General features: G+C 53.3%; 5 protein-coding genes and 1 non-coding gene across 6 annotated transcripts; 3 read left to right on the top strand and 3 right to left on the bottom strand.

Annotated features, from left to right (window-relative positions):
- Positions 1–1,984: 1,984 nt before the first annotated feature.
- MTS50 (Mitogen-activated protein kinase adapter protein MST50) lies at positions 1,985–3,572 on the top strand (the record flags this gene model as incomplete). Its single annotated transcript, XM_053193850.2, has 3 exons — positions 1,985–2,255; positions 2,326–2,487; positions 2,545–3,572. 3 exons carry the CDS (start codon positions 1,985–1,987, stop codon positions 3,570–3,572), a joined length of 1,461 nt encoding a protein of 486 aa, XP_053048795.1.
- Positions 3,573–7,259: 3,687 nt separating this feature from the next.
- Positions 7,260–7,379, top strand: N0V96_008088. The gene has a single exon. It is a non-coding gene; the product is annotated as a tRNA-Thr (tRNA).
- Positions 7,380–8,617: 1,238 nt separating this feature from the next.
- Positions 8,618–9,451, top strand: N0V96_008087 (uncharacterized protein; the record flags this gene model as incomplete). Its single annotated transcript, XM_053193851.2, has 1 exon — positions 8,618–9,451. One exon carries the CDS (start codon positions 8,618–8,620, stop codon positions 9,449–9,451), a length of 834 nt encoding a protein of 277 aa, XP_053048796.2.
- A 1,781-nt stretch (positions 9,452–11,232) lies between these two features.
- N0V96_008086 (uncharacterized protein) lies at positions 11,233–11,834 on the bottom strand (the record flags this gene model as incomplete). The annotated part of the gene is made up of 2 exons (XM_053193852.1): positions 11,233–11,615; positions 11,747–11,834. The coding sequence occupies 2 exons, from the start codon at positions 11,832–11,834 to the stop codon at positions 11,233–11,235; spliced, it is 471 nt and encodes a 156-aa protein (XP_053048797.1).
- A 1,231-nt stretch (positions 11,835–13,065) lies between these two features.
- N0V96_008085 (uncharacterized protein) lies at positions 13,066–14,586 on the bottom strand (the record flags this gene model as incomplete). Its single annotated transcript, XM_053193853.1, has 1 exon — positions 13,066–14,586. One exon carries the CDS (start codon positions 14,584–14,586, stop codon positions 13,066–13,068), a length of 1,521 nt encoding a protein of 506 aa, XP_053048798.1.
- A 2,626-nt stretch (positions 14,587–17,212) lies between these two features.
- N0V96_008084 (uncharacterized protein) lies at positions 17,213–19,467 on the bottom strand (the record flags this gene model as incomplete). Its single annotated transcript, XM_065758224.1, has 3 exons — positions 17,213–18,276; positions 18,329–18,650; positions 18,709–19,467. 3 exons carry the CDS (start codon positions 19,465–19,467, stop codon positions 17,213–17,215), a joined length of 2,145 nt encoding a protein of 714 aa, XP_065612979.1.
- Positions 19,468–24,977: the final 5,510 nt, after the last annotated feature.

The raw sequence follows: 24,977 nt of genomic DNA, 5'->3' as shown, positions 1-24,977 counted from the left end.
ACTGTTTCTGAGAGAGAAGCAAGGAAATGGTGGAAGCTGGGAGAGACATGTGCTGTTGATAAGGTAGGTTGAGCTTCAGCTTCAGCTTCATAGCTGGGGCTTATAGCTGGGGCTTGCATAGTAGTCGTTATGGACTACTGTGTGTGTTATATGCCAGGCAGGCCAGGGCATGCTTTGTTGAAGGTGTCAGGGATTCGGATGCCAGCGTGGATGTAAAGACTGATACTTGGATGTAAGAAAGAATAAATCGCACCTGAGCACCGAAGCACCTAATGAACTTGGCGGGGAGGCGGGCAGACGGCAAAAGGGCATCTTCAAGCAATGGAAGCAATTGGATGTCATGGACGGCGCAGGGATGACCCCCTTGGGCGCTAACAGACTCTTGCGGCCGCGGTAATGGGCCGAACAAGGCGGCACGGCGCATATGAAGTATCTCAGTACTCAGTTGGATGGTGGTGGTGGTGGTGGTGGTGGTGGTGATGCATCATCATCTCGCAGCCGGCCGGCAAACCATTGTCATTGACGTCGGCATCTGCATGTCACTGCCGCCCACTGGCCCTGGTAACCTGTGAGTGTGCCAGGTCTCTTGCGCCCATCATTTTGCTGCTTTGCATATGCAATGTCAAGGGGGAAAAAGAAACGTAAATACCATCTGCCATCAGTGCCATGGGCCGTGGATCCAACCATGGATGTATGTCTCTTACCTTGGTCATTCTCTAGGTCTAGATTGTACACAATCGTACATCAACTCAATTCGGTCGTCCAGACTGAGACGTACGGCTTTAGGTCCCAAGCAGATTACAAACCAAGAAAGAGGGAGCTGCTTGCTTTTCATGAGTTTCCTGCCCGACTCCTTGACTCCTTGTCCTGGCCACGCATCTCTGTCCACCTCATTCCATGCCAATCCGGGACATACTGTGTAAGTATTACAGGCAAGGCCCAGTATCTTGCTATGTACTGTGTAAGGTGCTAAGGTAAGGGCCGGGCTGGCACAGGCAACGGGGTGTACCTCTCACTGGATGGCGGGCAGAAGTACTGCTGGGGCCTGTCCTGGATCGCGCCCACACTTGCGGATCCACTACCGTCAGGTACCTACCTACCTTACCTTAGGTATCTTAGACGTGGGCGGGCACCCAACTGGGACGTGGACCAGGCCACTGAACGCCTCACGGGGGGAAACGATGCAGCATTTTCTTGAGGTACCTTACCATGGAAGGCACCAGGCACCGGGAGCACATCACAAGAGCTACTTTGCTCCAGCGCATTTCTACACCCAAGCTCTTGTACTCCTCATGTCTGGTCCTTGTTCCCCCTCCCCCTCAAGCAGTGGAACACGCACCCGCTGCCCTCACTGCCATTACCTTACCTAACTGCAGTCTGCTGCTGTTGGCCTGCGGCCTGCCAGACACTTTCCTCCACCTTTTCGCCTGAGCCCGAACCCGAACGACGATCCCATCTTGGAACCGACTCGTCCTTCTCACTCCTGCAGTCTACGACCTTAGCCTGCCCAAGTAGCGTGTCTCCCCATTGAGCCTCTTTCGCTGGTATTGCGCATCTCAACTCCCACCTTCTCCCCTTTGACATCGCCATCCTCACCTCAACTCGTCGGACAGAAACGCCGACCTGCTGCCCCAGGAACCGATGCTCGCGATCCCGACGCTGTCAGCCCAGTCCTGTGTGCTGCTTCTGCTTCCACACTTCCAATCTCTTCTGCAACGGGCCCCCGCAGCCGCCGCCACGACCTCCTCACGCTGAGGGCACCGCCGGCGCTTCTTGACACCACGACCCCGATTCGCTTTCCAGCCTGCCCTCCTCTCCTATTCTCGACTCGCCGAGCCTTGCTTTCTCTCTCTCTGATTGCCGCCTGCCGTTCAGACTTTACTATCGTCGCCTCGCCACGCCTCTCCGACGTGCTATCGCACCTCTTACCTCCACCCTTTCTCCTCTCCTCCGTCACTGAGCCGCCGATCAAACGCTGCCAGTCATGAACTTCGATTCGGGCACTGCTTACGCAGAGTCGGATGCCGACGATGAATACGAGCGCAGTCTCGGGCCCAACTCGCCTGTCGCCGACGATGAAGGCTCGCCAATCGATTCCGAGCTCCCCTCTTCCAACGAGCATACGCCCACAACCTATGGTCACCGTAGCAGCGCCGACCGCCTGCCCGAGACCATCATTTCCGAGTGGACCGCCGATGAGTGCGCCGATTTCATCAGCACAATCGGTTTGGCGCAATATGCCGACAGCTTTGTTGGTGGGTATACCCATTCGTCTTCTTATGGTTCCATGCATTGTGACACCTGACTGATTGCGTCTTCAACCAGAGAACGAGATTGTCGGCGAAGCCTTGGTTGCCCTACAACACGATGACCTGAAGTCTATGGGTATTGCCAGTGTTGGCCATCGCCTTACTATCCTGAAGAGCGTGTATGATGTGAAGAAGGCCCAGGATATACCAATAGAGAGCGACCATTATGTGCCGTTATGTAGGTGACGCCGCATTTTCTTGTGTAGAGACTATCCACTGACATGTGCTCTCCCAGCTGCCGATGCGGAGGCCCAGTACGCGACAGCAACCCTCAAGGATATTAAGCACTTGGTTGAGCAGCTCCGTCTACGAGACGAGAGGATGAGCATGGTAGAGAAGGACCTGCGTCGACTCTCCGAAGACTTCAGACGGCTGAGGGAAGACATGCTGCCTGCGTTACGCTTGGCAAAGGATTCGTCACAACCACTGCCCAACGTCTCCAACAACAGCAATCAGGGCTATGGCTATGAGACCGTATCGCCCCCCGCTCCAACGCCCTCTTCCACCCAGTCGATGAGCCTGCAACGGCAGTACTCCACCAAGAGAATCATGCTAGGAACAACGCCTAAAAACAACTCGCCGTCACACCTGCAAACAACGCACGAAAGGTCGATGGAACAAACGTTGGATCCCTCAAATGCTGCGGAACGAGCCGTATTATCTTCGTCGCATCTGGCAGCTATGAACGGTTCAGCAACGGCTACATCGCCCGGCTATCCTTCCCCGAACATGCCCTCGCCGACCTCCCCTCCAACACTTGGCGGCGCGACTTTGGGCTCTCGATCTTATCGCTCCGACCGCTCCGAAGCTCCGACGCCTTCTACACGATCCACCTTTGCCGAAAACGACCATGGTTACAAAGGCCGGGAACAGCAGACGGCGCCGAAACGCGGACCGACCCCAGCTCCCGATACACCAAGCACAAGTAACGCATCTGTCGAGATCTTCAAGTCTTTCCGAGTCAGTATGGACGATCCGTGCTACAAGGTGTTGCCCGCCGCCCTCAAAAAATACCAGATCAATGCACCCTGGGACCAATATGCCCTGTATATTGTCTACGGCGATCAGGAGCGGTGCTTAGGACTTGAGGAGAAACCTTTGATCCTATTCAAGCAGCTGGATAAGGAGGGCAAGAAGCCAATGTTCATGTTACGAAAGACGAATAACGCCCAAGTCGATGCGTCGTCAGAACAACCAGGGAGCGCCGGGCTCGGAGCCAGAGGCGCGACGACGGGCTATGATCCGCCAGGTGGTATCATTTAGGGGGTGATACCATTACTGATCATATTCGAAGCTTATCCTTCCTCAATTTGACTTATTTCCCGTCCGATTATTTGAGTGGACACCAGCCGCGTGTAGGATGCGGGGCTGGGAGCTCGACAGGACCAGAGCATACCGGAGTTGGGGTTCACCTGCATAGCGCTGCGCGGAAGAGAGACGACTGACTGCTTTGGAATACTGTTGCGGAAACAATGTGTGGGTTCGATTGGGCGGGGTTTTTCTCCACGGTGTTTCGTCTCGCAACTGTTCCTGGGCTGTCCAAACTCGAAACGTGGATCCGAGCAAGTATTGTATTTTTGTGTACGAGCTCTCAAGCCTCGACCGGACGAGACATCGGGCCATCAAATGCCGTCATGGAGCACCTTTTTTGTTTTTTCTCGAAGCTATCTGGAGTCTTGTGCTCTTGAGGATCTAGGGTCTATCCAACTGGGGCTTACGCTGGGTGTAAGCGGGGAGTAGAGCAAGGAGCTTGTTTGTCGTGTTGTATTGGGACAGGGTGTGTGGCCTGATGACACCTGGAGCGAACGTGTAACCAACACCTAGGGGAGTAGGAGGCAGGATATTTCTTGGGTTTGGGACGGTGGCATCTGCTCTGTGTGACGCAAGAGGTCGCGGAAGCCATCAAAAAAAGGAGCTCTTTTTTATTCTTCACATCAATTTATTCACCACTTGATTCAGATCGTATTCGGTGCACATGGCACCGTGTTTCCTTTTTCTTTGTGCCTCCCGGCGCAAACACCGTTCAGCGACCACTGTCTACTTAGGCCTTGGACTTAGTAAATAAGGAGTGTGTTGACCTGATACGCTGACGAGGTCCGCACGATGAAAAGGTCTTTGCATGTTTCTTGCTGGGCGTTGCCATTTTTATTTTTATTTTATTTTTCGCCAAGAGAAGTGACGCACATGGACGATCTCATCAAGGATCAAAGATATGTTACTAGTTATACGGGAATCTACACGCACACTCGCGGCCCTTCTAGAAGCACGGAGGGTCCGTCCCGCAGCTCGCCCACCCCTCCTAGGATTTGTGAGGATGGGACGATTTCCGCGGTTCCAAGACCAGCCGAAGTCTGGTTCGGTGCCACGCTGTGTCGTAACTTGTAAGGGGGAGGGAGTGATTTGAAGGAATTGAGGTGAGGTGAGGTAGTGGGGGGTGAGGGTGGGACGGACGATGAGGCTGGGTACCGGATGATGATGGATTGGACGTTGGAGAGGAGGTTGTTCGTGGGGGTTTTTCTTGGAGAATTGGGAGGGAGGGGAAGGGGATGGAGGACTCCGTATCGTAGAAGCTCACTTCCATCCGTTCGTTGGCTCATTCTTCCTTGAGCTGGCAAGGCAAGCTGGCTGGTTTGCCGGTACCGGTTTTCTTGTGGTGGACGGACGGGTGAGGTTTGGGGTTGGATAGACCAGGATGCTGTGTATGTGGGGTGGTATTCGGGTGCGGCGGAGGGCCGGGTTCTAGATGTCTCAGTCTGGTGGGGGGTTTAAGTTCTTTTGTTGTCCTATGCTGGGTTTTGCTGTTCGTTTCCACACTTTCTTACACGCGCTTTTGCTCGGGGTTTTTTTTCTGTCATCTGGAGTTATCAGCTTCGGGGGATCGGGGTAAGTGGTGATGGAGAATGAGAAGTATGCGCGATGTATGGGTCGGTTAAGAGCAGGAGAGTGGATTTTGTGTCGCGTCTAGATGAGGCAAGACGACGACGGGGGGGGAAGAAGAGAAGTTCGTGTGGATGAGATGGAAGGGTAGGATGAGCAAGAACGAATTGAAAAATCAAGTCGATAAAGGGTAGAATGGTACGGAGTACTGGGTAGGTTTCCACTAATTGCACCCTGGGACTTTCTCGGACAATGTATTCGTACTGGCGTAGAAGGGGGGAAGAAAGGGACCCTGTTTCCGGTTCCTTATATTGCCCGTTTTGGGACGACGGGATGTTGGGGGCGGTTTCGGCGAGGAGGTTCCGGTGTGACCCCGGGACGGAGCGGAGGTCGGTTGGCGTTTTCCCCCGGCGGCGATTTATTCGTTCTTACTGAGGTGATGTCAATGGCGGCTAGCGCTTCAACCCTGGCTAGGTTCGGAAAGCTAAGGGGGTGTTTGAACGGTTCGTCTTCCTGGGATATTTAGGTGACAGTGTGTATGGTGTGGCTTGTTTGCGGGCGATGGTGCGGAAAGATAGGAGACCTTACCACCTTATCTGGATACGAGGTTCTGGAGGGTAAAGAGGTTACAGGTGAGTCGAAGGTGAAGGAGGTGAGTTCTCGTATCCGAAGGTATACAACGGACAAAGCTTGCACTGCCTTAGTTTAGCCGACCAGCCTTCCTCTGTCTCGATCTCAACTACATCTCTCGTGATAAGCGTGACGGGCAGAGAATAAGCCGGATTGATGGTAGTCCGAGAAAACTTGACAGAGCGCATCTCAATACTTTGACATTCTTTGGTTGAGAACCAAATTTGACGAAATGGTGGTTTGGCCAGACCGGGGGGCTTGCTGAGGTCGGCACGGTCGTCACTGCGAGCCGCAGGTCCGTATGTAGGTCGGTACGGTGCCGTCCGCTTAGGCTGGGCTGTCGCAGATAGACGGGACGTTGATTGTCCATCATGGTAGAAGAACAGGCTTTCCGCGGTTCTCTAGAAGCTTGGTTCAAGCTGCCCTTGGGTTCCGGTCACGACGATTCTTGGGTTCGGCTTTCGGGTGACTATCTCTCACGCACAACCTAGAAAGACATTTTTTTTCTTTCTTTTTTTGAACAACCATACTTTCTCTGGCCCCCCACATGTTCGATTGATCTTCGCTTTTTGACGGGCGTTTGGTGTTTTGGGATGTGACTTGTGGCTGAATCGGGTCTGGGGAATGAGACGTCAAGTCGCAGGTTGAGTGGTCCTGGGACATGGAAGGAGTAGGGCCTCACCAAAACCCTTTTCACCAGGGTGAGAAAGTTTGCTTTGGTGGCTCATGAGTAAGGTAAGGTAAGTTAAGACTGAGATATCCATATGAGCTTGTGAATCTGCAAAAAGAAAAAAAAAGAAAAAAAAAACCCCCCCCGAATGATGGGCTGAATCGCGCGCATGAAGTTGGTTGAGAAGTGGTGGTTATACGTCTATAAGATCAGCATGAGATGTGCGTCCCGATGTGACTCGTCTGATGGTGCTGGATTTATGGATGGGATGGTTTAGTTGCCGAAGTATTGAATAACAGTCTTGGAGGGCCTGGTTCTGGACGTGGATGAGTCGTTCAGCTGGTTATATGTTGTTTCCTATACCTATATGTCGGATAGGTGCCGTCTCATGCCCGGGAAACCGGCGGGGGCCGTACGGATGTAGGGATCGTCAACAGAGCCGGATTGCCCATCTCGAAGTCGGCGGATGAGATTTTCGGCTGGACTCATATGTCACCCATCAAATTTCTGCCCAGCTCGCTGTTCAAGTATGCCTCCATTTCAAACTTCCTTTTCCCCAGCGAAACACCCCCTTGCATGTCCATCACCGACTTTCCCGTTTGGGCGAACTCGTCTACTCCATATATGGCCGGCAGGTTCCCCACCTGCGTCGTCAAAACTCCACGGTTTTTCTCGGATTCTTCGACGCGATTAGGGCTCCTCTTCCGCGAAAAGGGTTCCACAGCAATATAATTCCCTTCACCGCTGTATAACTCCATCAGCAGATACTAAATGCCCGAATGGCTCAGTGGTAAAGCGTCTCACTAGTACCTCGTTCTACTCCAGATCTCATGATCCGGGGTTGAAATGTGAACGCGATGAGAAGATCGGCGGTTCGATTCCGCCTTTGGGCAATCTGTTATCCTTTTGCTATGTTTGTATCTTTTGCTTCATAGTGATTGATCCGTGTTGGATGAAAGGGACAGAGATACGTGTGGACACAGTTCAGCTCAAATTGAACGATTGTGGTTGCGTCCCTTCTTTGGGATAACCTGTGGTACTAGCTACGTATACCGTGAGAAGGGCTGGAAGGAAACATTCAAGCAATCATTCGATGTAGTCGTTACGGTTACTACCGTGACCTGTTCGCTAGCACGAAGAGAAAGCATCCTCGTCCTCTCCGGAGAGAGGATTGCAACTCGACTGATGCACTGGCTTCTGGGACCAGTGAGATCGAAAACACGATGGGAGACAGCCTTCTACGTATTTGGTTTCCTCTATTGCCATGAGAGGTCTGCAGTCTACAGCAATATCTTAGTCGCAGATTGCGCGCAGAGGGAAGCTTCATCCTTCATGTGGTAGCTGGGAAGATTATGAGTAAGGAAATATTACTTGCACTGACATCAGCTTGCCTGGACAAATGCTCGAGGGGTGGTTTCCGCATTAACAATTAACACGCGAAGAGAAAGACCAAAGTACTGGTTACATTAGTGGTGCATGAGGTACTGGAACTGAAGGACCTGGAGGCATGCACAATCCACATGATCAAGTGGCCGTCACCAAGAAGGAAAGTGCATCCCACCTCAAACTACGAAGGAAGTAAGTTGAAGAAGGTGGCAGCACGCGTATTGAATGTTGGAAGGAGGATCGATCATGGTGATTCTACCCCTTTCCTTTCTGGTCAAATTGTCCTAAGTTACCCAGTATCGAGAGTTGCTACTTGCTCCCTCTCAACTCATCCTGATGCTGCCTCTCATCTTTCCCACACCAGTCGTCCGCCTTTCGATTCCACCACAACACTATCGCCAGCCTCACTCTCCAATCTCAGTTGTGCAAGGCAGTCTGCTCTGAGTCTGTGGCGTCCCCTACCAATCAAGTCGTTTGAAGCGCTGTACGCGAGATATTTGTGCCGAACTTCTCTCGACGGAAATCGACCGAACGTCCAGAATTTGGCCACTCTCGAATGCGAGAGGACCTACTCTGACACATCGCCTGTTCTTCCCGAACTTACATTGCCATTTTGTAAGCGCTCCTCCATTTCGTTCCCCTGGAATCACCTCTCTATCCATGCTGACAATTTTGGACACCAGATGTCTCGCTGCCATACCGACTGAGCCTCCTCGCGAATCGCAATCAGGCAGAGCCATATCGAATGGTAGAATATCTTCACCATAAACCGAAGCGAAGTATTACCCATCGTGAGCCAGCAAATTCAGGTCAGCCCGTCAGGCCGGCCAAACGGTCTGCAATATTCCTTCAGAGCCAATGCGCTGGCCATTCGTTCACATGGAGCCCCTCTACCTTCTCTGGATCTCAGAACCAGGTGGACCATCCGAAGTTGCCCCATGAAAAGCGTCGAAGGCTCAATGAGGTTCAGGTCAACGTTGAAGCGCTTGGAGTTGCCAAAATCCGTCTGGACGAGGATGTGATATTCGACTTCACGTCAAATCACAAGGAGGTAAAGAAGCAGCTTTCGAATGTCGAAGGTGAGCGAGATGACCTTCTACGGCGTCTTGATGAGACTAGAAAGGACCACGAGAAGGTTCTTTCAAATGTCAAATCTGAGCGAGACGAGTCCATACAAGAGCTAAAAGAGGCCAACGAAAATCTTGAAAAGGCCAAACAGGAACTGGAGAATGCGGAGGCAGAACTCGAACGATCTTCCAATGCTTCCTTCGACTTGAGTACCGAATTGTCTCCTTTGATAAGTACCATCAGATATCTACGAGACGACCACAAGGATCAGCTCAGCACTCTCAAGAAGGATCTTCAGGACTCTGAAGACAATCACCGGGCTGTCGCGGACTCATTGAAGACGCGCGAGAGGGAATTGAAGGCTTGCCGCGACGTTTATGCTAAGCTAGTTGACGGACTTCGTGAATCCAACACGAAATACATTAGCGAGAATAGTAGTCTGCGGACCAAGGCGTCAGAGCTCCAAGGTGTCTTGGACAAGCAGAGACAAAACACAATTATCGAACTATAGCGATATCAAGTCGAATCTGGAATCAAACAAAGCAACATCCAAACCTCAAGAGATTTTCGGTTTCTTAGACGTAATGTGTTTCTACTTCTGGGGCTTCATGGTTATGGTCTGAGGCCAAGATCACGAAAGATTTGGGCACAGAGACACATCGTATTGTCAAGTCGCCATAACCATGAAAGATAGCGGTCTGAAGGGATTCCTGAGGACGACGAACAGTTGTGTAACTTACGTATTGCTATGGGAAATGGGGAGAACCTTGCTCAATTCGTGGCGCGACTTCATCTTCTAAGAGACGAAGGAACTACGGGAAAATCTCTTGGAGAAGCATTTTCACGCTAGAGAATCTTCATCATCAAGCAAATGTGTAGTTAGGGGAGTAAATACTGCAAGGCGATGGCATGGAGCTTTTTGTGAAGCTGCTTCCACCGGCAAGGCGAGGATGGGGAAGCATTTGGTTGAGCACCAACCTGTACTTTAGTTTTCAGCATCAGTCTCACTCTTCCTCCTAATCAATCATTTTAAACTCTATTTCCTTGAGACGAATGACATGCCTCGCAGGATAGTTCAACCTGGATCTCCCGAGCTACAATGTTCCCACAGTATCTTTTGAGGCAGTCTGGTAAATGAGACTTTGGGGGCCTTTTGAGATCCTGGGTGAGATAGCCTCAAAGAATGGCCAGTACTTCAGATAGCCCGTCCGCCCGTCGATCAGGCGTGAGTAGAATGTAGCGAGGCCTCTTGGATCCAACCGAGCCTTGAGACCGAGTTTCTTCCAATTTTAGGGTCTCGCCGACATTCATAATTATGTGGCGGAAGATCTCAATATGACATTAAGGAAACCGAGTGAAAGAGGATGGAAAGGGGCCACACCTCGTTGAAACAAGATTCAGTGAGGCAGGCCGCTCTCCTCTATCTACTCAAGTACTTGCTTCAACCACGGGACTGCGGACAAAAGTACGGTTTCCATAAGAAGCCCTTTATACCTGGAACCGCGATGCTTCGAGCTGTGACTTCATAGGTCACCAGGGACGCGTTATCGGAAGCTGATCTGGGGCCGATCTAGCCAACACTTCTCCTTTCGGCTCTTGAGAAAAGGGAAAGGCAGTATTGAGTAACCTACCGTGCAGAGTACACATATCCCTCCCCCCTCTTGGTATGTACCTACTTGTTGTGTATTCAGCGAAATCCATACCCAAGATAGCGTAGGAACGAGCTGTTCATCATTCCTCTCCGACACCTGGCCATGTCAAAAGCAAAGCTCCCCCCGTCTCTTCTTGGGCCGATTTCCCTTCAGGGGTTGCGTGGGTATATGATGTCCCAGCGAAGAGTAAGTAAACACAGTAACAGAGAAAAGCAAATTATCACGCAGAATAATCCAGGGAACGGAATGGGTATTAGAATTTGTCATGATTGCGAACGGCCATTCCTATCGCGGCCCTCATGAAATCTTCCTATAGTACAAGCAAAATTGGCAGGGAAAACCCCCATCCCGCCAGTGCCATCCATGACCGCAATGCATGCAAAGTTCCGTTGTCGTGGTGTGTGAGAGAGTTGTCTTGATATACAGTTTCCGAAGCGCAAAACGCAAAAAAAAATCCGCCCGAGGAAATGGGGGAGAAGTAGGGGTTGATTGATGTGTGGTACAGTCGTTCAGCTTTTTTGGTGCGCGTAGATCCGGATTTCTTTCGATAAGCTAGCCTCGGTGTTTTCTTCCCGGCTTCGCTTTGGCATTGTCTTTTTTCTCCTTTCTTGATGGTGAGTATTCGAGAAAGTTGGTGATTTTACAGAGCGGGCTTGGCCTCGGAGCGGTCGAGGGCGATGCCGACTTGCTCAGCCGTGCTGCCCTCCTTGCCCTCGCCGGCGGCCAGGAGCGCGTCGCCGCCCATCTCACGCATGCGGTACTCGCGCTCCATGCCCTCGATCTGCTGGTCCTCAGCCCAGCAGGTAGCCAGGGGCACGCCAATCATGAGGGCGGTGGCGCAGACGACCCAGACGGTGCGGGAGCCGTAGTACCACGTGTTCTGGACGGCGCTGACGCCAAAGTCGACCTTGTTGCTGATCCAGCCGCGGGTGGTCGGGGGCACGATGTCCTTGAGGGCGTATAGGCGCTCGGTGAAGGACTCATCGCGGGGGTTGTAGTCGCTGTCCTCAGAGATCTCGGAGTCTTGAGTGGGTTTGGGTCAGCTTGGGGTTTTCCTGTGACGTATGCGACACAAGGGGGAGAGCTTTGCGATGAAGTCATCCTCAAACGCTCATCCGCGTGTTTGATGCCTAACGGTAGTAAGGGATGCATACCAGTATCAGAGTAATCGGCGTCATCGTCGATGGGGCCGGCCTGGCCGGACTGGAAGTGCTCGTCCTCGACCTCGGTAAGTTGAACCATTGTAGCTGTAGTTTAAGAGCGGCGCTCCTTTTTGTTCGGGTGTGTATCGGCTGCGCGGTGCGCGTTCGCAATGATCTCGATGAGACGGTTGCGTATGTAGCCCGGGGGCGTGTGAAGTCAAAGACTGAAGGCGACCGGGTAATCGACGTAGAATCCGAGCTTCTAGAGCTGTTGTAGATTCGCTAGCTGTTGATGGCCGACACGGAATGACTTTTTCCAACCAAAGATGGAGAGATGGCGCTGGATCTCGCAGGCGAATTCGTTGGCGAGAAAATGACCTTGGTCGTCGAAAAGGGAGGAGGAGAAGTCGTTGTTGGGATGGGGTCGAACTTGGTGTTGAGCTAGGGGATGTTCAGCAACAGCTGGGCCAGAGGTAGCAGTTGCTGGACCCATCATGAGAATTTTTGGTGGCTAGCGTGATTGGTGTTGGTCCGAGCGTTGGAAGCTCGGAAAAGAGTTCTGCCGAATAATGACGTTGGTTTTGAAAGGTGACGGAGTGCACAGACTGGGCAGCTCTTGATTCACCCCTTGCCTTCCATTCTTGCCTGACACCGTCACCCTGGCTCTCGCCATATGACTTCTTCGTGTGCGAATACGTCCGAATGCGATAGGAGAGGACAATGAAAACCGTGCGATTAGATGAACTTGCTCTTAGCTAGGTAGTCTTGTGAATCTTTGACCATTGTAAGAAAGTTGGGAAGGAAGAAGGACCTTTATCGCCCAGAAACTTCCCCAGCTCTTTGACCATGGATAGTCGTGAAGAGCCACGTTCATAAACGTTCAATTATTCGTGAACGCTTTTTTATATCGCTTCTAAGCAAGAAGTAAGGGGGAGCATACTAAGTAAGTATGGGAAATTGTCCATCTAATTGCAACCTTCCTCGCCTACAGATGATCATCTTCAAGGTTTTGAAGTAGGATAGTGTGACTCACTGAGTGCTTGTGAACACATTCAATCTTATAAAAAGAGGTTGAAATGCCTTGATCATAAAATTCGTGATTCTATATGCCCAAACACTAATACATGGTATATCCATCCAGGAAAAACCCCCCCTGACGCCGAAAAAATGTGAAAAGACATGCCATGTCAGCCCTGCAGGCCACTCGGTACATGGCGGATGCCAACCGAATGTCTGAATCCCTTCAAACGCCGAAATATGCCACAGGCATCGGTAGAGTGAAGAGGGGGGTCGATGCCCTCCAAACATCTGATGAGACTACAGTATCTCCTTTAAAAATGCACACTCCTCTTCTTAGCGACCTTTCGCTTCTTCTCCTCTTCCTCGGACCGGTCCCGATGGAAGAAGTTGCTGACGCTAGCAGCCGGGTTCGCGTAGGGTCCCTGAAGCAGTCCGGACATGAGGTTCGGAAGCTTCCCGCGACCGGCCTGCTGCGACTGTGACTGTTGCTGCTGCGGCTGAGACGACGCACCACCACTCATCGTCGGCTGCGGCTGCGCAAATCGCACCTGTGGACGATACGCGCTGGTTCCCGGGGGCCCATTGTACGGTCCCGCGCTGTTCGGCCGCGGTGGCTGCGCCGGTGCCACGTGCCACGAGCCCGGCGTGCTTCCGGGCGGCGGCTGATGACGCGGTGGTAAGTTCGGGTTCGACTGACTAGGCGGGACGCCGTAGAGCCTGCGAAGTCGCTCCGTCTCGGCCTCGATCTCGGCTTCTTTGCGTCGGCGGTCGGCTTCCTCCTTATCGAGCATCTTCTTGATGCGCTTCGCTTCCTCGGCGTCCCGTCGCTCGCGCTCGCGCGCCTGCCGCTCTTCCTGTGCTACCATGGCCTGAAGGCGCTTCGTCTCGTTGTCAATCTCCCACTGTTGGCGGGCATTGGGCCTGGGAGGACCGTTGTTCATAGCTTGTGCGGGGGGCGAGGCGGGCTTATTGCCGATGGCGCCTGACATAGCAGCCGCGGGTGGTGCCGGCGCCATGGTTACCGGAGGTGGCTTGGAGTTCTTGCGACGACCGGTCGTGGGGGGCGGCGTCGCCGTCAGGTTGAAGACGTTTTGTCTGGGGTTCAGAAACAGGTCGCGGAGAACCTCGGCGCCGAGCAGCAGGACAATGTCCAGTCCCTTGCGGTCCTCCACGTCCACACGCTGCAGGTTGGGCTCGTAAATCGTTACGGCGCTCTCGTGCTTTGTGTCCTTGAACATGGCGACCGTGATATCAGGCTCTTTGCTCTTCTTGCCAGCGACACTCTTGCCGACCATGTAGCACGTCATATCCTTGCTCAGTCTGCCATCTCGCTTCCAGCGGAACACGACCTTGGGGACGGTATCGCTGATAGGCGGATCATCGGAGGAACGATCGAGCAGGCTCGCACTCGGCGCGCGGAAGCTTTGCTCAGGCATCTCAAACTCCCAGCTGTCGGACTTGCCCCAGCTACCGGACTTCATCTTGATGACGACCTGTGAGTCCGGGTTGTAGAGCTGGAGCGTAACCTGGTCGGGCAAGATGGGCTGTGGCGGGGCCGGGGTACCATTTTGGACGCGGACTTCGGCGGCTGAGAGTGTCGGCTGAGTCCATTCCGGCTCGACGAGGACCTCGGCGTAGATGATCTGCTGGGAAGCAATGTCGGTGAGGGCAGCGGCGTACTTATTGCGGGCGACCGGGTTGGCGGGGTCAGCACGCTTGAGGACGTAATTTGGCACCGGGTCGGAACCCTGGTGAGTGAAGTAGAGAATGGTGTTCTGAGGGTTATCGGAGGAGGGGCGGAAGTGGAAGGTGGGTAGGTTCTCGTCGAGCATGTTGGGCGGCGGTCGACGGCTGTATTAGCGATCGACGGGCTCGCTCGAAGAAAGAAGTTGAGGTGAGTTTATTGAAGGTCTTGGTGTTGAGGTAGAGAAGTGACGTTTCCTGCGCCGCTGGGAGGTGTTTCGGAGGAGGGGAAGGGGACACAGCGTTGATAAAAAGGGTCAGGCTGGCAAGGCAAGTGTGCTGGGCCTCAAGGGTGTGCGAGGTCAAGTGGGCTGAGTCTTGAATCCGTCCGTCACCCGTCCGCCTTGGCTTTTTGTTTTATTTTGCGTGTTCTGGGATCCAAAGACAAGGGATAGGTCACTACTCCATAGTATACCCAGTCCTATACGCAGACGTTCGAATCTATCCGCGGGATCTAAGGTATGCAGTAAAGAGCCCCCACTGCCTTACGTAGGGAAGCGAAAGACCCAAAAGGGTTCTGTCGAAGAAGAGAGATAAAATGACAATAGAAGCTATCGTAAGCTTGATCAGACGAGGTACAGAAAAGTCAAAATGATTGCAAGGCAAGTATGTACAAGAACAGGGCACCCCGCTGTGGGAAAAGGTTGAAGCCTGATTTGGTAAAAGTGACCGGTTCGTGTCGTGAAGATTGGAAGCGTGGGGTGGGAAAGAAGCTGTGCTACCGCAGCGAACTTGCAGCAGGAGGGATTTGGGAGAAAGATGGAAGCCTGGCACATGCACCCACTTAGAAGTCCCATTAGCTGAGTGTACCAAGTACCAACAACCTACCTAGTGGCACGCATTGCACAGTGGCAGATGCAGGTCATAGCAGCGGGAACAGGATGTGCTTCGTACTCCCTCCGCAGTATGTCAACAGCTGCCCCGCCAGCCCCTCAGATTGGACGCAAGCCACGGGCTCAGACCCCACATTCATCCCGCTCCGCCACACCACATTACTTCCCGGTCTCTAAACGGCTCGAGGAGCGTTGACAAAAAAAAAAAAGCGTGCAAAGTCAGCCCGCCGATTCGTCAGCTCGCCAAAGACGGGTACGTAGCGTGCGGCTGTGCAGAGGCTTCCCATTCCGAGGGACGGTGCAACGGTTTCTTTGCCATTGGAAACCGTGCCGTTTCCCTTTCCGAAAACGCGCGGCCCAATGGTGGGAACCTGTCAAAAGGTTCTCTCTTTGAGATTCTTATTTTGGCAACTTTTTGCAGTGAAAACTTGACGGAGGCGCGAGTGATTCGCCTGTTTCGCTTATTTGATCGACGTGCTTTAATTTTCTCCCTTTTCCCCCTTACCAGCTACAGCAACGCCGGGACCTCGCTTAGTATACAGCTTAAAGGAACTAGATTCGGGCTGCGCTTGAACGTGCTTCGTAAGCTTTCCGTGTAAGTCTCGTGAAGTGTGCCTTGGCGTCCCACAGATTGCGGTTTTTTGCCATGTTACTTGATTCTTCTTATATACATGGGGATCAAATCCTTCTCAAAATTTTCACGATTCTCGACAAGGCGAGAGAATCGAGGGACCTGTGAATCAAAAATGTCTAGGAGGCCAGCCTACCTTACCTACCTGCACGTGGTTAGGAACGCAGCCACACACGATGGCGAAAACGCTTCATCATCACCCCGTGCCGGCCACCTCTTGGCTTTTTTCTTCCCCAGTAATTCATTCGCTTCATTGCAACGCTGCGGGAAACCCCCCCAAGCCAATCGAGAGAATCTCTTTCCACTCAGTACCTAGCATGGATGATATTATACACAGGGATATCGATCATGATAGTACAATTCCTCCTCAACCCGTGGGCTTGCAGCTGAACCTGGCAAACGCGTGTAACCCGCCTATGCAACGGGGATGGGGTGCCTGACGATCTGAAAGACCGGTGAAGAGGGACATCCGTCCCGAAATCCTTTCCCACAGAGAATCAACCTCATCACGTACTCACATTTCATAAGGGCTCCTTACGTACCTATCAATCAATCGATCAATCAGACCAGCAGTATTGTCAAGTCGTGTGCATTGTTTCACTTTTGGATTACATCCTACCTCCCACTACCCACCACTCACTATACTACAACATACACCATCACCATAAGTCTTGGCACTCCAGCCTCAACACTCCCCCTTCCACCAAGACACATCTCTCCATCAAAGCTTACTGTACAAGGAGGAAAAAGGGATGAGAAAGTAGAACACGCGCTGTGTGAATGACGTCTAACTCCGCAGAGCCACCCAAGCGCCAGGCTTGAAGAAGGAAGCATTTGCAGAAGTCGTATGGGTACATATTGTTCGGTTGTGTTTGTGCGTGTGTGAAAAAGTATTGTTTGTACAAAGCGATCGCCTCTCGGCTCCCGTCTCTTTCTCGCTCTCACTCTCTCTCTCTCTCTCTCTCTCTCTCTCGCTCTCTCTCTCTCTCTCTCGCTCTCTCTCTCTCTCTCTCGCTCTCTCTCTCTCTCGCTCTCTCTCTCTCTCTCTCTCTCTGTGTGTGTCAAGTGTGTGTATGTGATATGACCTTTTGGTATTACAACCCGCTCCAAGCCTCCCCCACTGCCTTTCCTCTCCCCTTCTTCCCTTCCACCTTGTTTGACTCCTGGTAATCCGCGCCATGCTTGGGTATGAAAACAAAGAAAAGTTGCCTTGTATGTGTTGTGTCCGGGTCACGTCTGTTGGGCGAGCTACTACGCGTTCGGCCCCAAATCCGGCCGCCGGGGTACCTCCCCGTCCGGCATCATCATGGTAAACTGGGGTTCAGGCGGCATGCCGTTTTGGCCTGTCCCGGCCGGTAGACCCGGCACGGGCGGGATGTCTTCATCCGTCTCCGGCCTTGCTTGTGCTCTCTTGACGCGACCGGTCTGCTGGTTGACCCAGCTGTCGACCGTCCTGAACCTCGCTGGAAGGTCCTCGCTGGCCTCTGTGTAGACCGTTTCGCGGTTCGTCTTGCTCATCCACGAAAAGCGACCGACGCCGTTCTGACTGGCTCTCAGTGACTGTGACACTGGGGGAGGCGGCTGGAGCACCATGCCAGGCATTCCGGGTACAATAATGTCACCGTCGCCAAAGCCAGAAGAGATGGACGAAAGCTCGCTGGCCCGGTTAACTTGACGTCGAGCCGGGTCATAGGCATCTGAGGGCTGGCGGGCGAGCTCAGACTGGTTGAAGTACGCACCGGCACCCACGCCTGACCTTAACGTCAGGTTAGGGTCCGTTGGGCTGCCGTACTGTCCGATAATGTGAGTAAGGGACCCACTGGGCGCGTGGCTGATGTAAGTCCCGGTTTGGCTGTCATACGTGCCAACTTGGCTCGTGTAAGCGCTCTGTTGATTGCTGAACGGATTTTGTTGACTGTTGTATGTGCCTTGCCCGCTGACATTGTTCATCCTCATTGGGATGGTGCCTGTAGGACTCTGGTGAATGGGGCTGCCGCGATTATCAGCTGGCGACATGGTGTAGTTGGCAGGATATGTGCCGTTGGTAACGTAGGGGGCGGGTTTGCCATCGGGACCATAGAACCCCGTGTCCAGGCGTAGTGTTCCTCGCTGTCCCTTCTCGTACTGAGGTGGTTCGCTTCGTCGTCCATCGAGATTCTCCCATCCACCAGATCCCTTGAAGAATGGAATCTTCGAGCCAATGCCACCTGGCGTGTCGCCTTGGTAGCCAGACTCCCTTTCTCTTCTCATACGTCCCGCCCTCTTCATCGTCCTCCACACAATCCACACAAGGAATGACGCAAAGATGAATGATCCTGCATGATGTCAGTTTCTGTGTGAGGGCCTACTCCAGTTTCTTATGCTTACCTATTGAGCCAACAGCAATGAGCGCATGCTCTGTCTCGGGGTTCATTCTTGGCGGTCTGCCGTCATCCTTGCTGGAACCACCACTGGCCAAGCCTGGCAACGCTGAAATGGTCTCGGCTGGGAGTACTGCCGAAGCGAGAGTGGCTGTGATGGTAGGCGTAGAGTGCTTCTCTCCATCGATACCTTTCCTGGGGGCGGAGGGATCAACCGATGGCAAAGGAGGCAGGGCGAGAGGCCCACTGGGCGCGATGACGGCGGGCGGTACTGTAGGGGTGGGAGTAATTACTGGGGGAGGCGGTGGTGACGGAGTGAACTTGGGCTTCTTGGGCTATTCCAAATTAGTTACGTTCAACAATGCTTACTTGACTCAAAGAACTTACCGAATCCGGTTGTTTCATGGTTGAGATCAGGGTGACAGTTCGAGGAGGAGCCGTGACGGTCATGGTAGCTGGCGGCGCTGCTGGAGGTTCGGGTTCAGGCGGAGGTGGTGGTGGTGGGTCAGGCTCAGCCGGAGCGAGGACTGGTGGTGGTGCGGGCTCTTCAGGTGGTGGCGGCGGCGGGCTGGGAGGACGCTCAGGTGCCTCGACGGGTATCTCGGGGTGAGCGATGAAAGTCTCTTGAGGTTGTGCGTAAGTTTCTTGGGGTTGTTCGACATAGACTGGAACCTGTACAGCTGGGGGTTTCGATGTGGCGGCGGGTGTCGTTCTCACGGGGGTCGGTTGCACAGCCGGTGCGGCAACGACCGCCGGAGGAGGACGAATCGATGCGGGCGGCGGACGGAGAGTTGCCAAAGGCAACTTTCCTGATGCTACATTGTTGGAAGGCCTCACAGCTTTTGGAGTGTCCGGGCTTGAAGGAGGTTGCTGTTGTTGTTGGGGAGGAGGGTTCTTGAGTTGATTTTTCCGCGCCTTGTCATCGCTGTCGCTGTCTGAGCGACGGTCTACTGCCGAATCCGCATACCTGCGTCCGGCATCGACCGCCCGTTTCCATACGCCTCCTGCGGCGTTCCTCACTTGGTTGGCGTACTCATCGTCAGACTCGGCATCGCGATCCCAAAGCAGAGGCGGTACGGCGATGTTGGCGGGTGGTGCTCGTCTCTTGGAGGGCTTCTGGGCCCGTGGCACTGCGTGAGGAGCCATTCCCTTCTCTCCTGTCATCCTATCCTATCCTATCCGTTCCGGACCGATGATAGTCGCCAAGGTTTTCCTCTTGTCAATCACTTCCGACCATGGCCCTTGGTTGATACTATTCGAGGTCGAGCTGTAACCGGTTGAATCGGGGTTGGAAGAATAATCGTTCGATTGTTGCGAAGAGCGGATGAGAAGACAGAAGAATACAAACACGAATGAATAGACGTCAGTGCCAGCAAAGGGGTCTAAAGAAAAGAATTGAAATGAAAAAATAAGGCCGGCCTTGGTATGGAAGAATGGAAAAAAGTGGTGAACACCATACAACTGGCGGAGATGTCAGTCACCAGAGGGAGAAGAGGGAGAAGGGAGGGAAGAAGAGAAGCCAGCCGAGCGAGAGGCGACAGTATGTATCAGATTGGGTCGATCATCTATCCATCATTCGCGGGGAGACCCATGCTGCATGACAGATGCCCCCCCCGAGATGCTTCAGGGATAGATCCAGACGCCCACGACACCCCATGCGGGCACCAGCACTGACTAGGACTGGCGCAGGAACTGGCACGCGAAAGCCGATGGGTGCGGCGCACTAGTGGGTGGTCCGTGGATCGAGCTGTCGTTGAGCATGTCAGCGGTCAGTCGCGCGGGTTTGACTTTTTTGTCATGCCAGTGCCAGTGCCAGAGGGACAGACAAGACGACTTCAGACTCTTGTTGGGCTAGCACTGCTACTGTGTAGGTGATAGAACGTCAGGCCGGCAGCATTGGTCATGGCCACAGGTATTGTCGCAGTATATTGGCTGCGTACGTTGCTGATGATGATGATGATGATGATGATGATGATGCTACTGCGTACCATTGCTGATGCCGTCTTCTTCGTCCCTTTCTCTGAATATCCGAACGTCAAGCACAGGCGTTCTGCTTGGACTGACGTGCAGGGCCGAACACGATTGCGTCGCATCAGCAGCATCAGCGGCATCAGCAATAGGTCCAGCCACCGCCGACTTTCCGAGTACAGACCACCTTGGACAAGTACCCGTACAGAGCAGAAGATTCGCATCGAGAGTCTGTCCAAAGACAGGTGCGGCAACCCGGCGAAGGCGAACGAGGTCGAGGAAGGTCCACCCCTCTCCCAACTCTCAGCGTACGGCTACTGCGTACGCAGAATGGAGCATGGTCTGGTCTCTTCTTCCCGTATCCATTCCCCTGGCGTCTGGTCCGTACGAATGCCCCGTACTGTACACCAGACTCAGACTCAGACTCAGACCTGGTGGCCAGTCCAGTATCCATTCGTGTGTGTCCATAGATAACAGGGACCCCGGCCGGCAACAGGCACGCAAGGCATGGATGGTGGAAGATGTCTGGAATGGATTGTTCGCCCATCGAGTCGATCCAGTGGGCAGAGAGAGCAGACGAGATGCGCCGAAGCTTGTTAGGTGTCAATCATTGCCAGAGCAGGCCATTGATGCTCCGGCGGTAGGAGAAGTTGGGTCGCGGGGGGGGTTTGAAGCCTGAAGGAGTACACGGACGCTCTTCCAGGGGACGGTAGGAGAAGTCTAGAGACGAGACTTGAGATGGGTTGAGGGACCAGCTTCATCGGTACGTCTCGTCGTCTCTGCTTCATCCTCAACAGCGGTGGGTAAGAAACTGGCCGTCGGCGAACGAGAGTCGAGAGAAGTTGGTCAAGGTGTGGGCATCAAGGGGAGAGAAGAACAGGGATGACACACCCCTACAGTAGTGTCTGCAGCATGACCGTGGTGAAGATCGTAGCCGGGGTCTACTGTGTAGTGAAGGGCATGCATCCAAGTTGGTAAAGTAAGGTAAGGTACGGAGTAGTGTACTGTGAGTGTGAGTGTGAGCCTGTGAGGTGCAGGCTGCAGCAATTGGAAGAAGATGCGTGTGTGAGGTGTTGTAGACGTGAGACAGCTGCAGAAAGGTCGACCAGTCCGCTGTCGAAGCTGCAGTTTCGAAGAGCCGAATTGGGACGGTTCTGGAATGTCGAGTCGCTACCATCCCACGGCGAGACACATGCGGGGGATCTGTTAGCACGAGACGTATCGTCCGGTCGGGTCCCGGCATTTGAGGGGGTCTATTGAGACCTTTGGGGGGCCCTTGGGGGGCAGTTGGGAGGGGGGCAACAGAGCGCGCTGAAGGTCTGCGAGTTCTACGAAAATCTGCGACGACACTTGCAGGGGACCATGCGTCTCAGCGTGGGAAAGAGCGGGTTTCAGGACAAGGGAGGGCCCGGTGCGGACCGGGAAAGCCTTCAGGAGTCTTTCTCCCGAGTTTCCCCCTTCCCTCCCTTCCAGGCCCCCCTCCCCTTCTCCCCTTCCCTTCTTCCCCGTTTTTGATCCAAGGCTGGGCAAGACTAGCAGACTGGTCGAACCTTTCAGGCCTAGCCTCCCTCACTGGGTCACTCAATCAAGATGGTGGCTGGCACTGGCTCGCGGGAGAGTGCCCGGCGCACTGATGTGTAACATCCAAACGGCGCTGAAGCGGGATGGATCATTTTCATCAATGACGGATGCCATAATTGTGCTTAGCCCACCGCGCCGGCCGACGAATGACAGGCTCTAGAGCGGAAAATCCGAACCAGAGCCAACGGGCGACGGGGCTTTGACTCTTCGAGCCCGGATTCCTCGCACTGCGCTGGTTGATATATACGCTGCTTGTTTTGGCCGTCCGGGCTCCGAGTCTAGAAGTACGACGATGCAATCTGTATCCACATTCCACACACCAATGTCCCAGGAAAGCCCACTTACATACATTCGAGCTAACCAGGGCTCCGCGGGGGGGTTAATGGTGAGGGCCGGCCGGCGAGAAGGAGGCAGACGCAGAGGCAGAATGGAGTATGGACAAACACCACCTTGTTGTTGTTGTCGTTCCATCATCATCAGCATCACTCGTTTCTGGCCCAGGAAAGTAGTTCTGGAGCTCAAACTGAAATGGCCGTCTTTTCCGAATTTGCCGTCTTGCCGAAAGCTGGGTTCGACAGTTTGCATCATCGTCAAAAGTCACGTTTGAAAGACTTTACCTCATTCCCTCAGCCCCCTTCTTGAGCCTATCCCCTCCCTCCCCTTCAGACCAGAGAGTGACGGAAGTCTACTGACCAAGAACCCTGTGGAAAGCAAACCCTGAGACTCAGCCGTTGAACCGCGCGATCATCATCCGGAAGTGGCGTTCACCTCGCACAAGCTTCGCCCAGGATCATCGATGAGGCTCTACCTACCTACTTCGTGCCGGTGGTTCATGCTTTGCCCAAGTACCTAGCTGCATGGAAAGAGAGGGACTGCCACAATACGGGAAAAATGACCCAATAGTTAACTCTACTACTGCTATATCAGCTTGGGCCCCCCCTGGTCGTTCCCTCACCTGCCAGATCTGGCTAACGGAAACGCATTTCTCTGGGCAAAACGCCCAGCGAACTAGTCTCGGCTTCTTTACCAATGAAATCTGTAAGGGGGTGGAATAAACGAAAAGCTATTGAACAAGCCAACTCTTTTGCAGAAACCAAAGAGCCTCATAAAACCATCATATTGGTAATTTCGCCCACCTCTATCAGTTTACTTTCAACATTCCTCCTCTCACCGTGAGGTTATTCCTCTACGAGTCAATAAACTACCTGCGTAAGGTTGCCGCTCGCCTCGTTCCGTTCGTTCGTGCTGCCCCTGGGCAGGAAAGAGTAAGGTAATTAACTAGCGTGCAACTCTGTTAGTGACTCGCCGCTCTGTTTTTTTTCTGCCCCAATTCAATATTTCCCCCTCACCAAGCCGGGCACTTTGCTATTGGTCTCGGAGCCATGCTATAGCCTCATCTCACGGCCGCACGGTCGAACCCTCGAAACCTGAACTTCCCTTCCCCTCGTCACACACACACCTACACACCATCACACCTCTTTACATCCCGTTGTGCTGCGCCCTTTTTTGCCGTAACGAGCCGGTTCCCACCTGTCTCCAGGACCCCTCGTTGCCCCGTGTTGATGCTTGCTGCTTTGCCTCGAAAGTCTTTTCATCTCAACCTTTTTGTCTCTACCTCTTTTCTTTACTTACTTCGTACCTTGCCGACCTGCCCAAATCTGCAACAACCTTCGCAAGACTTGTCGCAGAAAAATCCAACGGCGCAATTAAGCTCCCATCTTGGCATCTGGAAACTTGTCTACCGGGGGGCGGATCTGAGCCAAAAATCACACCTCGTCGTCGTCGTCGTCGTCGTTGTTCTGCCTTTCGGCTCTGCTGAGCCTGCTGATTGGATCTTTACGAGGAGGGGGGGAAGGGTATCGAAAAGAAGCTTGATTGTACGAGGTTTCTTGGCCATCATTAGCCGCTAGTTATCTTCAAAGATTCAAAGTTCCGTTCAACGCGAGCCTCTCGGCTTGTATCAAAAAATTGAGGCTTCCAGCTTCGTCTCTGATCAACGCATTTCAGGAATAAAAAAAAATAATAAAAAAAAAGCTAGCTCCCGTGACTCTGCTACGAAGAAATTGTACGATGTTCTTGAGGCGCTTGAGCCTCATATCATTCGTATACCTGAAAAAGATACGCCCTCTCGCCAGAAAGGCCTACGCCGCATGCATACGAGAGAAGCCCAAGGCGGAGGCTTGGCAACATCTAATCATATCAGTACGACAACCGTGCTCTGCTTCACAAGTCAAAAGCTGCGGGAAACCTTCTTCTACCAAGGCTACCAAGGCTTCCCTCACAATAAATTGAAATTAATATACTCGGACTCTTTGCCCAGAGAATTTGTCGAAGAATCAAAACAGATTTCGTTCCTGGGCAATGGAAAAAAGGGCCATGCTATGGTACAAGTTACTGGGATTCAACATTCGCTTGACAAATCCTCCGCGGCTTGGCTACCATGATGTCTTGCCTGCCAAGCTTCACACGATCTTCTTACCAAGAACTCGGGTGTGCTGCCGGCGCCTTACGATGGATGCATGGATGCACCCGCCCGAGGCTCTCAGCTTGGCTTCCTCCCCTCCACACTCTTTTTTCTTTTTTACCACACTGCAAGATTGGCGAAAGAAGTGTGGCAAGTATGTTGCGAGGCTACGTACTGCTCAACCTGCCGGCCGTTTCGACCCCATCCGTTTGGGAGTGGATGATGTTAGGGCCCATTGACCTTTCAACTTGACGAGCTAGCTTCGCTCACCATCGACGGACGAAAGTGGACTCTCAACAGCCCAGAGCCGACTCAGTCGAGACCTTTCGATGGCGCGGGTCTCTTGTCCATGGGCGCCCTCTTTTTTTTCTCCCCATCTGCCGGCATAACACAGCGGCTTCAGCTCGCCGCCGCCGCACTGGGTCCATGTCATGCGCTTAAGCGCCTGTCAGACGACGGGACGGCTGAGGGTGAGGAGCTTCGCGTCATGACGCTGTCCGACGGACTTTGTTCGTGATCAAACGTTGGGGGGCCCGCGGTTTGCGTAAGCTCGCGAGGATAAACGGCACGCAAGCGAACACTCGCGGTGAGGAATTGCATGATGTTAGAAACCGTGGGGTTTTGGCAGCCGCACCACCACTGC

The sequence above is a fragment of the Colletotrichum fioriniae genome, assembly GCF_027942845.1.
Source record: "Colletotrichum fioriniae strain IMI 355084 chromosome Unknown scaffold_10, whole genome shotgun sequence".
NCBI lineage: Eukaryota > Fungi > Ascomycota > Sordariomycetes > Glomerellales > Glomerellaceae > Colletotrichum > Colletotrichum fioriniae.
The sequence above is the reverse complement of the archived record's forward strand: the minus strand, read 5'-3'. Positions and strand labels throughout refer to the sequence as shown.